Source organism: Capricornis sumatraensis, chromosome 17, assembly GCF_032405125.1.
Source record: "Capricornis sumatraensis isolate serow.1 chromosome 17, serow.2, whole genome shotgun sequence".
NCBI lineage: Eukaryota > Metazoa > Chordata > Mammalia > Artiodactyla > Bovidae > Capricornis > Capricornis sumatraensis.
The window spans coordinates 73076576-73090722 of NC_091085.1; the positions used below are offsets into that span (position 1 = coordinate 73076576).

Genomic DNA, 14147 nt, shown 5'->3' on the forward strand with positions numbered 1-14147 from the left:
GTTTGGACTGTGGGTCCACCGCTGGATTAGGGTGGAGCTGATTAGAGGGGACCGTCTTCCTCTTGCCTTCTTCACGGGTGGTGCCCAAGGGGGGCACCCTGGCCTCTCCCTCCCAGCCGAGGCCAATGGTGCTGACACCTCTCCATCGGAGCCACAAGCAGGGCTGGCTTTTGTTCCCGTCACTCATTTGCTGAGTCAGGGCTCCGTCCCCCAGGGGCCCTCTCTCCTCCCTGCCTATAAGAGCCTGACCTCGGCTGTTCCCGGGTCTGGCATGTTCTCTGGGTCCATCTCGGTAAGTCCCCGGCTTGGAGAAGGGGTGGGATTCAAGCTCTGGGTGAGTCTCCTGGGAAACAGGGGAGCCCCTCGTCCCCAGTCTTGGGGGGATACCACTGAGTCATCCCGCATGCCATCCTCATCGAACCAGGCTCCAGACCTTGAGACCAGTACCTGCGACTGCCGTCTGAAACCCAAATGATTCCTGTAATCCTGCGGCCTCACCTTCTGCTCTTAGAGCCTCCCTTCTGGGTCAGGCGCTGTCTTTGGAAGGCTCTCAAGCTGAGCACCTTGGCGCTTGCCAGGGGCGCAGCACCCACCCACCCGCAGCCACGGAAAATTCCCCCTACTGAGTAGATAAATCAGCACCGAGGGGCTTAGAGGAACGGGACCCAGAATGGGTTCATTCTGAGACAGAGAGAGGATGGAAGAGAAGGAGATGGTACTGGAAAGTGCAGGAGGGGGACAGCCCAAAGCCGCACTTTGCCCTTCATCTGGGGCACTTCTGGACCCCATCTGGGTACCCATCTGCTCAAACCAGATTTCAACTTCAAGGAGGGGAGCAGAGTCTGGGTGGAAGCTTCCTCACCTTCTTCTGTCGCCTAGGAAACGAGCGGCATGTCTCTGCAGTGCACCAAGTCGGCGGGACACTGGAAGGTAGGGAGAGGCGCTGGGGGTGGGGGGCGACGTTGGGAGGGGGAGGGCACAGGTCAAACCCAGGTCCTGTGGACCCCTGCCCCACCTTCACTGAGTTCCCACCTCACCCCTGGAGGGGGGCGGTAATGAGGGCCCATTTCACAGAGGATGTAGTCGAGGCTGTGAGAGGGAGAGGGTCTTGCCCGAGGTCACACACAGAGGTTCTTGACTTGAACTTGGGGCTTCCTGTCCCCAACTTTAACCGTCTCTCTGGCAGAAAACAACAGGTCTTCCCTCTAGCTCAGACGGTAAAGAGTCTGCCTGCAACTCAGGAGACCTGGGTCCGATCCCTGGGTTGGGAAGACTCCTTGGAGAAGGGAATGGGAACCCACTCCAGTGTTCTTGCCTGGAGAATCCCATGGACGGAGGAGCCTGGCGGGCTATGGTCCATGGGGTCGCAAGACCCGGACAGGACTGAGTGGCCAGCACCACTACCACCGGCAAAAAAGGCCAGCCGGTGATGGTGCACAGTCTCTGGGCGTGATTCCTTTGGTTTCCTCTGTGTTAAAAAAGAAGAGGAAAAAAAAAAAAAAAAAACCAATCCTAAAACCTCTGAATTTGTCATCAGCCTTTGAACACCGGGAGAGCTCACAGAAAAGTTCAGTTACAGGGGTTGTCTTGGGAAAATTGGACTGTTGGTCGCATTACCACGTGGCAACAGTAGGTGGCGCTGAGCAGGGCCTGTGCTCCCCGGGTCTCAGCTCTCACCCTCCCGTCCCTGGACCCTGAAGGCATCTGAGTTTGCCGTCCCTGCATTACCTGGCCTGCCCCTCACTGAGTCCTGGGGTGCATCCCTAACCCCTCACCGTCCCCCATTGCCCCCCGCTGCCCAGCGCTCTGATGTGGGCCCCTACCTTTTCTCTCCGGCACAGATCGTGGTGTGGGATGAGGAGGGCTTCCAGGGCCGGCGGCATGAGTTCACAGCCGAGTGCCCCAGCGTGCTGGAGCTTGGCTTCGAGACTGTTCGATCTTTGAAAGTGCTGAGTGGCGCGTGAGTCCAGGGGGATCAGAGTTGGGGTTGAGGAGACAGGAAGGTATCTAGAGAGGGGTGCTGGGACTTTTAGGTGTTCGAGGTCCTATCTTCCCAGCCTCTAACTGTATCAGTGTGCCTCCGTGGGTTTGAGATGCTGGGGAGCACGAAGGATGGCAGTGTAAGGTTGCACAGGTTGTGCACTGCCCAAATGTAGCGGGGAGCGGGGCGGGGAGGTGCGGCGGGGGTGCGGGGGGGTCGGTGGTGCCATTCACAGAGTCTGCACATTGGATGAGGCAGCCCTGTGGGGGCAGACCTTCAAAATCCAGTGTTGGGTCTGAAATGTCTCTGTTAGGTACAAATCAAAAGTCAGTATCACTCACCAAAAGTGGAAGCTAACTAAAAATATAGTGAAAAATAATGCTAGTAATTTTTAGTTAAGCATTGCTGCCTGACTGAGGCTCTGAGCATGAGATATGTTTTGTTTAAAAAGAGAGAGAGAGGGGACTTCCCTGCTGGCCTAGTGGTAAAGAATCTGCCTGCCAATGCAGGCGATGTGAGTTTGATCCCTGGCTGGGGAAGATTCCACACGCTTTGAGGTAGCTAAGCCCACGGGCCACAGCTACTGAAACCCGCACCCTAGAGCCTGTGCTCCACAACAGGAGAAACCACTGCAATAAGGAGCCTGCACACCGCAGCTAGAGAAAAGCCCGCACACGGCAGGGAAGACTCAGCGCAGCCAAAAATAAAATAAATTTGAAAAACTTGAAAAGAGAGACGGAGATTGATGAGATGACCGAAGCTGAAGTCAGCACTTGGTCAAGTCTCATCTACGTGGCCCACGGCAACAGGCGCGAGGGTGGCAGGTGCCTGCAAGGGACCAGTCCCCTGCCTGCAGGATGCACGGTGGGGCAGCGGGCTTCTCCACATCGGCACTATGGATGTTTGGAGTCAGGCAATTCCGTGCTGGCGGCTGCCCAGTGCATGGGAGGATGTTTAGCAGCGTCCCCAGCCTCTACTCACAAATGCCAGTTGTAAATCTCTCTCCTCTGGACTCCCAGCAAGACAACTACAAATGCCTGCAGACATTTAAAATGCCTCCTTGGGTGGGGTGGGCGGGGGGCAAAGTCACCCCTATATGACAGCCACTGGTCTGGAACTCAGGGTCGGAGGCCTCCTAACCCCATGTACCCTCTACCCTCTGTCGGCAGGTGGGTGGGTTTTGAGCACGCCGGCTTCCAAGGGCAGCAGTATGTGCTGGAGCGGGGCGAGTACCCATCCTGGGACGCGTGGAGCGGCAACACGTCCTACCCCGCCGAGCGGCTCACCTCCTTCCGGCCGGTGGCCTGCGCTGTGAGTCCTGACACTGCCTGATCCCTGAGGGCGGGGGTGGGGGGCTGAGCCCCTCCAGTGGGGGCTTGGAAATTGGATGTCCAGAGTTCAGGTTCTCGTATCACTGCTTCAAGCTGTGGCGGTCCCTCCCCTCTCTGAGCCTCAGTGTCTTCATCTTAAACTGGGAACGTGGTACTTAAGTTCTGGGGGGAAAGATGTACACGAGGACAGAGCCCAGCACAGACATTCTGCCCATTGCTGCTCTGGCTGTGACATGAACTCCTTCCTGTTTCGTGTCCTTTTGCTTTTTTCTGGCCCTGCTGTGCGGCTTTGGAGACCTTAGTGCCCTGCCTGGGGACTGCACTGTGCCCCCTGTGTCGGGAGCATGTAACCCTAACCTCTGGACCACCGGAGATGTCCTTGTGTCCCTCTTTTCATGACTCAGGGGCACTGGGAGAGGCTGGGCACCAGAGATGGCAGGGCGCTGGAAGAAATAGGGGTCCTACGTCTTATTCCTAATTCACTGTCAGTGTTCCTGATTGTATATTTTAGCTACTGTGTACAGAGTATGGGGGGAGGTAAGTATTATGACCCCCATTTTACAGACGAAAAAACTGAGGCTCAAAAAGGTGTATTTTTCTCCTTCAAAAAACAATTTTGATGAATTTTAAATAACTACAGCACATGTATTTATCCCCTAAAGTTCAGGGAAAAACCCAATATGGCTGAATAAGAAAATAAAAGTCACTTATACCCACACTTCTGAGACAGAAGCCTACTGTTATCGGTACTTGAGATTCCCTTGGTTTCTGTGCTACCCGCAGATGCTATCTGCAGTGATTGATGTCCGTATCGATGTCTAGATCTGCGTATCGACACCATCTAAGGCTATATATCGACATCTGCATATCATTTGGTTGTACAAGTTGAATCATAATGAACCTAAAGCTCGGAAACCAGCCTTACCCCCTCTGCAAATATATCCAGTCACCCTCCGGGTGATTAAATCTCACCTATGACATTTTCCATGGTGCCTACCCAGTATACTGTCTTACGGCGGCTGCTCACTTGTTCCACAGACAGCCCAGCCACTGTGCCCATGTAGGGACCCACGCAGGCTCTCACAGAAGCGATCCCTGCCTTTACCTAGTTTACCAGTTCTGCAAAAGTGGATGTGGTTAATTTCATTTTATAGATGTGGAAACAGGCTCAGAAATGCTGTGGGACAGGTTTTTTTTGTCTATTTAAACTTTTTATTTTGTATTGGGGTCTAGCCAATTTAACAATGTTGCCATAGTTTCAGGTGAACAGGAAAGGGACTCAGCCACACATATACATGTATCCATTCTCCCCTAAATGCCCCTCCCATCCAGGCTGCCACATGACATTGAGCCGAGTTCCATGTGCTATACAGTAGGACCTTGTTGGTTATCTATTTTGAATATAGCAGTGTGTACATGTTCATCCCAAACTCCCTAACTATCCCATCCCCCCCATCTTTCCCCTCCGGCAACCATAAAGCTCGTTCTCTACGTCTGTGAGTCTCTCTCTGTTTTGTAAGTTAAGCTCGTCTGCAGCATTTCTTTTTCGATTCCACATGTAAGGAATGGCATACGATATTCCCTCCTTCCCTGTCTGACTTACTTCACTCACTATGACAATCTCTAGGCCCATCCCGGTTGCTGCAAATGGCATCACTTCATTCTTTTTAATGGCTGAGTAATATTCCATTGTGTATATGTGGGGCATGTTTTTAAGCTCAGTCAGCTGGTGTGTGGAGAATCAGGATTTGAACCCAGGTCTCCACACCCTGCTCGTAACCCTAGTGCAACACTCCAGCTTACCCCCTGATTCCCTGCTGTTGGGTGTCATATTGATTTTTTTAAAATTATTTTCTTTTTTTCTTTTATCACCGAGGCTTGTTGTCCTTGTTTATTTTGTGTAAATATCGGGAAGGTTTTGCCTCTTATAAGGTTTCCGGTGCCTGTTGCCTTCTTGTCCTTCCAGAGGGCTGGCGAGGGAAGGCTGATTTTTGGAGACGAGAGCTGGGGTGCGGGGGCCTGCTGGGGCTTCCGACTGACACCCTGATGCTCTGACTCTCTTCCCTGCAGAACCACCGCGACTCGAGGCTGACCATCTTCGAGCAGGAGAACTTCCTGGGCAGGAAAGGAGAGCTGAGTGATGACTACCCCTCTCTCCAGGCCATGGGCTGGGATGGCAATGAAGTGGGCTCCTTCCACGTCCACTCGGGGGCGTAAGTGGATCGAGGCTGTGCTCTGCAGGGACAGAGAGGAGGTTGAGAGAGCTGGGGGGACACCTCCTGAGGAGGATGGACCTCTTGGGAATCTCGAGTCCGCCTCCCTCTTACAGAAAGGGGAACGGAAGCTCAGAGAAGACACCAGCCCTTGTCTAGTCCTGAACAATGTGAGGGTCAGTGAAGAGGAAGACTCCTCCCTTCTTCCTCCTGCCATCCCCTCCCCCTCCTCCCTCTTCCTTCTCCCCTCCTCTTCCCTCCCCTCCCCTCCCCCCTTCCTCCCCCTCCCCCCTCCCTTTCCTCATCAAATATTTATTGTGCCAGGCATTGTGTAGGCGCTAAATAACAATGAACCAGGGCACACAGGTGCTTGCTGTTGGCAGAGGAGCGTGACTTTTTTTTTTTTTTTTTTTACAAATAATCTGTTAATTACCTAATTACGCCAGTGCTACAAAGGTACGATGGGGGACCGTGGCCTAATTTGGACGAGAAGTCAGACCGCCCCCGTTGCAGTGAAGATTGGGCTGAGACCTGGATGATAAATATTAACTCGACCAGGCAAAGAAGGGCCATAAGGGTGTTGCTGGCAGACGGAAGCGCGTGATCAAAAAGATGCCCGTGGCGGGCAGAGCAGGGCGCGTTCTGGGCAGGAGCGCGGGGTGGCTGGAGTGTGTTCGCAGTCCCGGCTCCCCCCGTGTCTCTGCCTTGGTGGCCGTGCTGGTGCCCCTTGAAAGGTAACGGTCTGCCCCCTTCCCTTTTCCAGCTGGGTTTGCTCCCAGTTTCCTGGCTACCGAGGCTTTCAGTACGTGCTGGAGTGTGACCACCACTCAGGCGACTACAAGCACTTCCGGGAGTGGGGTTCTCACGCCCAGACCTTCCAGGTGCAGAGCATCCGAAGAATCCAGCAGTGAGCAGAGGGGTCGGCGCTGAGCAGGGCGCGTGTGCTTGTCTGGGATGGAGGAGCCGCGGACGCTGCACCTGCTCTCCCGTCTGCCCGCCCGTAACCCGTATGCACCGTTAACCCTGTGGGCCAGTCCACGCACAGTCAGCACGAAAAACTAAAAGTAATACTAAAATAAAAGGCCTAGTGTCAGCCTGTGGTTTTCCATTTGGTGAATCCTTTCAGAGGATCAGCGTGTAGCTTTGCTGATTTTCTCTGTCGTCCGTGTTTCATTTCGCTGAGTTTTGCTCTTACCCTTCCTGTTCATCTTCTATTATTTAGGGTTTACTTTATTCGTCTTGTGTCTAGCTTTTAAAGGTAGAGCCTCGAGTCATTAATTATGGCCCCTCCCCCCATATGGGTTTCCCTGGTGGCTCAGATGGTAAAGAATCTGCCTGCAACGCAGGAGCCACGGGTTCCATCCCTGGGTTGGGAGGATCCCCCGGAGAAGGGAATGGCTACCCACCCACTGCAGTATTCTTGCCTGGAGAATCCCATGGACAGAGGAGCCTGGCGGGCTACAGTCCATGGGGTCGAAAAGAGTCACACACACTGAAGGGACAGCATGCACCCGCGCACGCACGCCCATATAGTCAGTTTAGAATTTCCCTGCAATCCCTGCTGCTTCCCAGAAATTGTGATTTGATGTGTTTTCATTATCACTCAGTTTGATATTTCCCAGTCTCCCTTATGAGTTCTTCTTTGATCCACGGGTTACTTAGGGATATCCTATCTGAATGTTTGGGATTTCCTACATACTTTATTGTTATTGGTTTGTTAATTGTGATCAGAGAACATACTCAAGATTTCAATATTCTAATGAAACTTAATTCATGGCCCAGATTATGGTCTATTTCTGATAGACGTGAGCATGTTAAGGTCTTACCGTTGTTCGGTGTAGTGTTCTCTAAATGTGGACTAGGTCAGGTTGGTTCACGGCTTTGGTAGGATTTTTTCTATATCCTTGCCAATTTTTAAAAAATTATTATTTTTTTTAATCCATCACTCAGGGCTGTTAATATCTCCTACAGTGATTTGGGCTTTACCTGCTTCTATCCTTACTTTTGTTCATTTTTGCTTCCTGATTTTTTTTTCCCTCAAGAACCTTGCTGCTGTTTTACGGAAAGTGAAAGGGAAAGTCACTCAGTTGTGTCTGATTCTTTGCGACCCCATGGACTATACAGTCCATGGAATTCTTCAGGCCAGAATTCTGGAGTGGGTAGCGTATCCCTTCTCCAGGGGATCTTCCCAACCCGGGGATCAAACCTAGGTCTCCGGCACTGCAGGAGGGTTTACTGGCTGAGATACCAGGGAGGGCGCACATATATTTATTTTTAAATGTTTCACTTTATATTGGGATGTAGTTGATTAACAATGTTGTGATAGTTCTGGGTGGACAGTTCTAAGGATCTCAGTCACACATACACAGGTATCCGTTCTCCCCCAAACTCAGGTACACGTATGTTTATGATTCCTGTCTTCCCAATAAACTGTCCCAAGCATGTGTTTTTTTTTAAAGCTATGCATGGAGGGAGCAAGTTCTCTCCCTTAAAGCGTCACACCTTCCTTTTTTCTCTCCCCAGTTCTTTCTCACACATACTACCCTGGAGTCACATTTAACACCTTCCACCTTCCCATTCCATGTGCAGCCTGAGTGGCCAGATCTGTACAAATGTTCCCCGCCCCACCCTGCCCTTACTCTCTCTCCTGGTTCTTTGTATATAGATTGTCTTAACAATCGTAAGCCATCTGGCTATTTTCCGGACTATCTTCCTCTGTCATAAGTAAGTCTGATAGAGTCAGGAAGGGGCGGGGTTCTGAACAGCCTGCTGGAAAAGATAACATTATCTGGCTCAGGAAGGGGAGGACAGTATTTGGGAACGCTGGCACTTTTAGTCATTTTTAAACCCCTCTTTGTAGTATCCCGTTCATTCAAACAGCCACGTGCCTGGGACCTCCTGTGCACCCAAGGCCCTGGCAAATGGTAAACAAGAGACACAAAACCCTTTCTCTCACACAGTTGGGTGGGGAAGGCAGACAAGTCCACAGTGGGCTATAATCTCCTGTGACGGGTGCTGTGATGAGGAGGTTTGGGTGTGTAGGGCGGATAAGCAAGGACCTCAGTCAGATGATGGGAGAGGGCTGGGAGGCAGTCCTTCCCTGGAGTTTATCGCTGCTCTGACCTCTCCTCTAGACTCCATCCCTGAATATCAGCTCCTTCCTCCACACCTCCACGTGGATGTCTGACGTACATCTCAAACAGAATCCATCCACAACCGAAGCTGCACGTTTCCAGCAGTGTGTGCCCAAACCTTTGGAATAATCCCAAATCTCTCACACCCCGCAGTCCAATGCACTGGCAAATCGTGGTGTGTGCGCCTTCAGAATGTACTAGAACCCAAGCCCTTGTCACCATCTCTGTTGCCCCTACATTGGTCCAAGCCACTCTCTCTCCATCCCCGTCGGTCTCCCTGGTCCCACTTTGCCTCTGAATAACCTGTTCTTCAGGCTTCCCTGGTAGCTCAGTGGTCAAGAATCTGCCTGCAGTGCAGGAGAGCAGGTTCTATCCCTGGGTCGTAAAGACTCCCTGGAGATGGGAATGGCTACCTGCTCTGGTATTTTTGCCTGGGAAATTCCATGGACAGAGGAGCCTGGGGTTCGCAAAGAGTTGGACGCAACTTAGTGGCTGCACAACAAATCTGCTCTGCACCCAGCAGCCAGAGTGGCCCCATTAAAAACGAAACGTGGGGGACTTCCCTGGCGGCCCAATGGTTAAGACTCCGTGCTCTCAGAGCAGGCAGCATGGGTTCAATCCCTGGTTGGGGAATTACGATCCCACAGGCTGCAAGAGTGGGTATATTTTAAAAAAAAAGTAAGTTTGACCTTTGCTCCCCTGCTAAAACCCTCCCACACTTCCCACCCTACCCCAAGAACAAAACAAACCAGTATTTCCTAGTCTGACACCGAGGCTGGCCATGGTCTGCCTCCCCTGTGCTGTCTATGACCTCATGTCCCTGTAGTGATGCGTTCCTTAAACATCCCAGGTGTATTCATTTGCTGCTGCTGCTGCTGCTATTGCTGCTAAGTCGATTCAGTCGTGTCTGACTCTTTGCGACCCCATAGATGGCAGTCCACCAGGCTCCCCTGTCCCTAGGATTCTCTAGGCAAGAACACTGGAGTGGGTTGCCATTTCCTTCTCCAATGCATGAAAGTAAAGAGTGAAAGTGAAGTTGCTCAGTCTTGTCTGACTCTTTGCTACCGCATGGACTGCAGCCTACCAGGCTCCTCTGTCCATGGGATTTTCCAGGCAAGAGTACTGGAGTGGGGTGCTTACATTTGCCAAAACCAGATAGCACAGACAGTGGCTTAAACAACAGAAATCTACTTTCTCATGGTTATGGAGGCTGGAAGTTGATGATCAAGGTGCCACCAGAGTTGGTTTCTGGGGAGGGCTCTCTCCTGGGCTTGCAGACGGCCGCCTCCTCCCTGTGTCCTCATGTGGACTTTCCTCTGTGTGTGAACCCCTGGTACTTCTTCCTCTTCTTATAAGGACCCCAGTCTTCTTGGATGAGAGCCTCACCCTAACAGCCTGACTTAATGATCTCTTGGCACACCTTTTCTCCAGATATCTTTATATTCTGGGGTATTGGGGGTTGGACTTCAACTTGTGAATTTTGAGAGGAAACGTTTCAGTCCACGAGACCAGGTTTGTTCCCACCTGTGGGTTCGGTTTTTTAAAAGTTATTTGGTGGTGCCAGGTCTTAGTTGAGGCACGTGGGATGTAGTTCCCTGACCAGGGATGGAACCTGGGCCCCCTGTACTCCCGCTGACCCTTTCATTTAGAATCAGGTGTTCACAGACTTGGAAGGCACTTCTCTATCAAGTCCAGTGTTTCTAAAGCTTTTTTTCTTTATTGCCACCCCTCCAGCATCTTTTCAGACATTGTTTTCCAAACTGCCTCCCCTTTCGCCAACAGAATCTTAACGCCACAGATGTTAATATAATGTCGATCCATGTCCATCATATATGTACATCTGTGCTTCACGTAAAAAGAATAATGTTTGGGGTTTATTTTTGTTTCGTTTGCGCCTCAAGTACCAATTTTCACTTCTTTGGGGGTACTACTGCCCCCATTCTACCCTGCTAGTGCCCAGTCGTGTCTGACTGTTTGTGACCACCTGGAGTGCAGCCCACCAGACTCCTCTGTCCATGGAATTCTCCAGGCAAGAATACTGGCTGCTGCTGCTAAGTCGCTTCAGTCGTGTCCAACTCTGTGCGACCCCATAGACAGCAGCCCACCAGGCTCCCCCGTCCCTGGGATTCTCCAGGCAAGAACACTGGAGTGGGTTGCCATTTCCTTCTCCAATGCATGAAAGTGAAAAGTGAAAGGGAAGTTGCTCAGTCGTGTCCAACTCTTTGCGACCCCATGGACTGCAGCCCACCAGGCTCCTCCGTCCATGGGATTTTCCAGGCAACAGTACTGGAGTGGGCTGCTATTTCTCTAGGGCATCTTCCCAACCTAGGGCTCGAACATGTGTCTCCTACATCGCAGGAGGATTCTTTACCTGCTGAACCACTGGGGAAGCCCCATTTCCAATGTATAACAGAGTCACGTCTCTTTTTATTATTTAACTAAATTTATTTGTTTAATTTTTTTGGCTGTACCACATGGCTTGTGGGATCTTAGTTCCAAGACCAAGGATTGAACCTGGGTCCTCACTTAGGATTTATCAATGGCTGTTTTACAGGTATTGTTACTTGGTTCCTTGAACAAAAATTATGTCCTGTAGCTTTGGGTACTGTTGGTGTCTACAGTGCAGGAATACTCACAGCTTGCCGGAGTGTAATGTGAATCCTGACTCAGTCCGTGGGGTTGCAAAGAGTCAGACACGGCTGAGTGGCTGAACAATGATAGCAGATGACTCTCTGGAAGGGAGAATAGAGTGTTCGGGGTTTTTCAAAAGTACCTGACACACAACTGTTATCTTTTATTTTTTTTTGGTGGAGCATCTTGCATCATGAATGACTTGAGGAATATAGTGGTAAATGGGGCAGTTAAGTGTGATATAGTCATTCACAGCCTAGTATGAATTAGGTTGGAGTGTTCAGGTCCTGGCGTTTGGCAGGACTTTAGGAAGGGCACTGAGGAGATGCTAAGTGTTGCTATGGGAGCAGGGATACTGTCCAGGACGTGGTGTCATAGTCAGTCCTAGGGAACAGGTATTAGGAAGACATAGGGATGAGGACAATTTAGAGAGGGGGCCTGAAGTCAGTCTGCGGATTCTGAGGTTTCGCTGAGGCCTTGGATGAGGGTTGGGTCTGGTCACCATTTTCCACCTAGAAATGTCTCCACTCTGAGCCCCTAGAAAGCACTGGGTATAGGAAAGTTGTAACCCTAAAGCTGTACCTTCCACGAGGGGTGACTGTCTGACCCTGATAGTTCTGAATTGGTATCACCCCTGGGAACAGAGGCCATCACAGCATGGACACGGATCCTGGGCTTACCAGCTTGTCACCTCAGTTTTCTTGTCTGTTAACTGGGGAAACACAATACCCACCCCTTTGCTTGTGAAAAGTTGAAGGACGTATTATATATGCCTGTGCCCAGAACATACACAAGGCACTCGATAAGGTCTCAAGAAAACTTTGTGGAAGTTGTTGGTATCATTCTCAGTATGGTTATTAGTAATACGTTAACTTTCTCTGTCTTTTCACTCTGATAGTCCTCTGTCTTTACCCCAACCCCCTTACAACCTTCCTCATAACAATAACAATGATGATAAAATTGATGATATACATTCCCTTGGTTTCTTTCATCTGGGATATAATTTAAACCTCACAGTAACTCCTTGACATTATCATTATCCCCATAAAGCTCATCAAGAACTTGAGGCTCAGAGGCTCAGAGAGGTCAAGCTACTTGCCTGAGGTCACCCAGCCCTCAAGAGCATTGAGCTCACTGTGGGTTGTATAAAGCTTCCGGAGCATTAAAGAGATACTAGGCACAATGGGATTTGTAAACAGTAAATTGCTAGGTTCATATCCTCCTTTGAAAAAGTTAAGAAAGTTGCCCCTTACACTTTAGTATGAATAAACGGGGAACCTTCTCATCTATCCTAAGTAAGCTGTGGGTCCCTAGGGGTCAAAGCAGGCCATATTTGCTGAGTGAAAGAATGGGGAGAGCCTCACTGGAATCTGATGGCAACCTTATTAAAAGCCAGTCCCAGTCAGAGCCAGAGTGAGGCTGGCAACTATAAAAAATGGAACCCCAGATGTGAGATGACGGCTGGAGTGACAGGCAATAAAGAGACAATTTGTCAGGGGTGATCATGGGAGGGGAGGAAAGGGAGCGTGAAATTATTTTTCCTGTCTTGCCAGGAGACCAGTTCTCCTAGGTCATAAAGGAAGGGCACTTGAATTATTGGTGCTGTGTGTTCAGAAGTGAGTGCTACGCACAGAACGCCGGTCACGCAGAACCCCACGTGGTGCACATGGCCCACCACAGCGTCTGGGACTAGGGGTCTCACGCCAACTCCCTTTTGGCCCAGAGAGGGAAAGGGACTTGCCTAAGGCCCCGCAGCAAGCACCATCCAGGAGGCTGCTCCGCAGCCTCCTGCCTACCTGTCTGGTCCTTTCTCTGGTTTACAGGGTCCTCACACTTAACGAATCACTTTCTCCTCCACCCCCCAGCTCTGGGAGCACAGAGGCCCTGACAGAGATGATGGTGGGACAGGTCAGACAGAAAGTAAAGAAACCACCCGGGATGAAAGGAGGCGAGAAGTGGAAGATCTTACCCGTCCTGAGTGTGTTTATGAGAGGGAGGGGCGGAGGGAGAGCGAAGAAATAGGGGAGAGGAGGGCGAGTGAGACCTGGCGAGGGAGCTTTTTCCGGAATCCTGCCAGAAGCGGCTGCGTGGAGCGCCTATTCATCACTAACAAGGACCAGAGCAACGATGGCTCCAGTAACGGAGCTCATCACCGCAGCCCTTTGTTAAGAAACGGCACCTACTGAGGTCTGCTTCGAGCTGGTCACAGGGCCGGGCACTCAACCGCCGCCCCCTCGCCCCCCCAGGCCATCGCCCCCAGCTCACTAACGAGGGACTTGAGCCCAGAAGCCCCCACTCCACCCCGCGCGCCCCACTGGGGGGGGGGAGCCAAGTCTGGCACAAGCCCCCACGATGGGCGGTGGCCCCCGATCCCTACTTCCCACGGCTGTTTGCCCATCGCCTAACTACAAGACAGGTGGAGGGGAGATACCTCAGGGCGAGGAGGCTCCCTTCCTGCCTCACGCTCCTGAATCTTCTCTTGACACAAAAACGTGGGGGAGGCAGTCCTGCGGGTTGTGACCGGTTCCTCCTGGAGGTGACAGTCTGCCCTTTTCACCCCAGTTTCACTTAAGAGCGTCGCCTGTCTCCCTCTCTGGGTCGAGTTCGCGGAGGACTCGCCTGATTCCAGAGGTGAGAACAGCGGCGGGCCAGGTAACAGTCACCGTGATTGGGCCAAGGGATGGGCATGTGATCCAGGGGGAGCCAATGAGAGGCCGCTCTGGAACTTTGGGACCATTTGGAAGGAGATGCTTTCTCCGCGCTAGGCTTGTGAAGTGGCAGGTGTGAGATCGGGACTTGCCTTCGAAGGCAATATGAAAGCAAAACCAAGACAGGGGAAGCCCTAGCGGCCAGAAAT

The 14147-nt window shown here is 51.5% G+C and overlaps 1 protein-coding gene across 1 annotated transcript; it reads left to right on the plus strand.

Annotated features, from left to right (window-relative positions):
- Positions 1-271: 271 nt before the first annotated feature.
- CRYBA4 (crystallin beta A4) lies at positions 272-6436 on the plus strand. Its single transcript, XM_068990226.1, has 6 exons — positions 272-292; positions 880-930; positions 1842-1960; positions 3151-3292; positions 5383-5525; positions 6289-6436. Exons 1-6 carry the CDS (start codon positions 272-274, stop codon positions 6434-6436), a joined length of 624 nt encoding a protein of 207 aa, XP_068846327.1.
- The last annotated feature ends 7711 nt before the right edge of the window (positions 6437-14147 follow it).

Excerpts from the sequence above, each read along its gene's own strand:
- CRYBA4 (XM_068990226.1), top strand. The coding sequence starts at position 272 with ATGTTCTCTGGGTCCATCTCG. Across the intron at positions 931-1,841 it reads AGTCGGCGGGACACTGGAAG|ATCGTGGTGTGGGATGAGGA; the intron begins GTAGGGAGAGGC and ends TCTCCGGCACAG. Across the intron at positions 3,293-5,382 it reads TCCGGCCGGTGGCCTGCGCT|AACCACCGCGACTCGAGGCT; the intron begins GTGAGTCCTGAC and ends TCTTCCCTGCAG.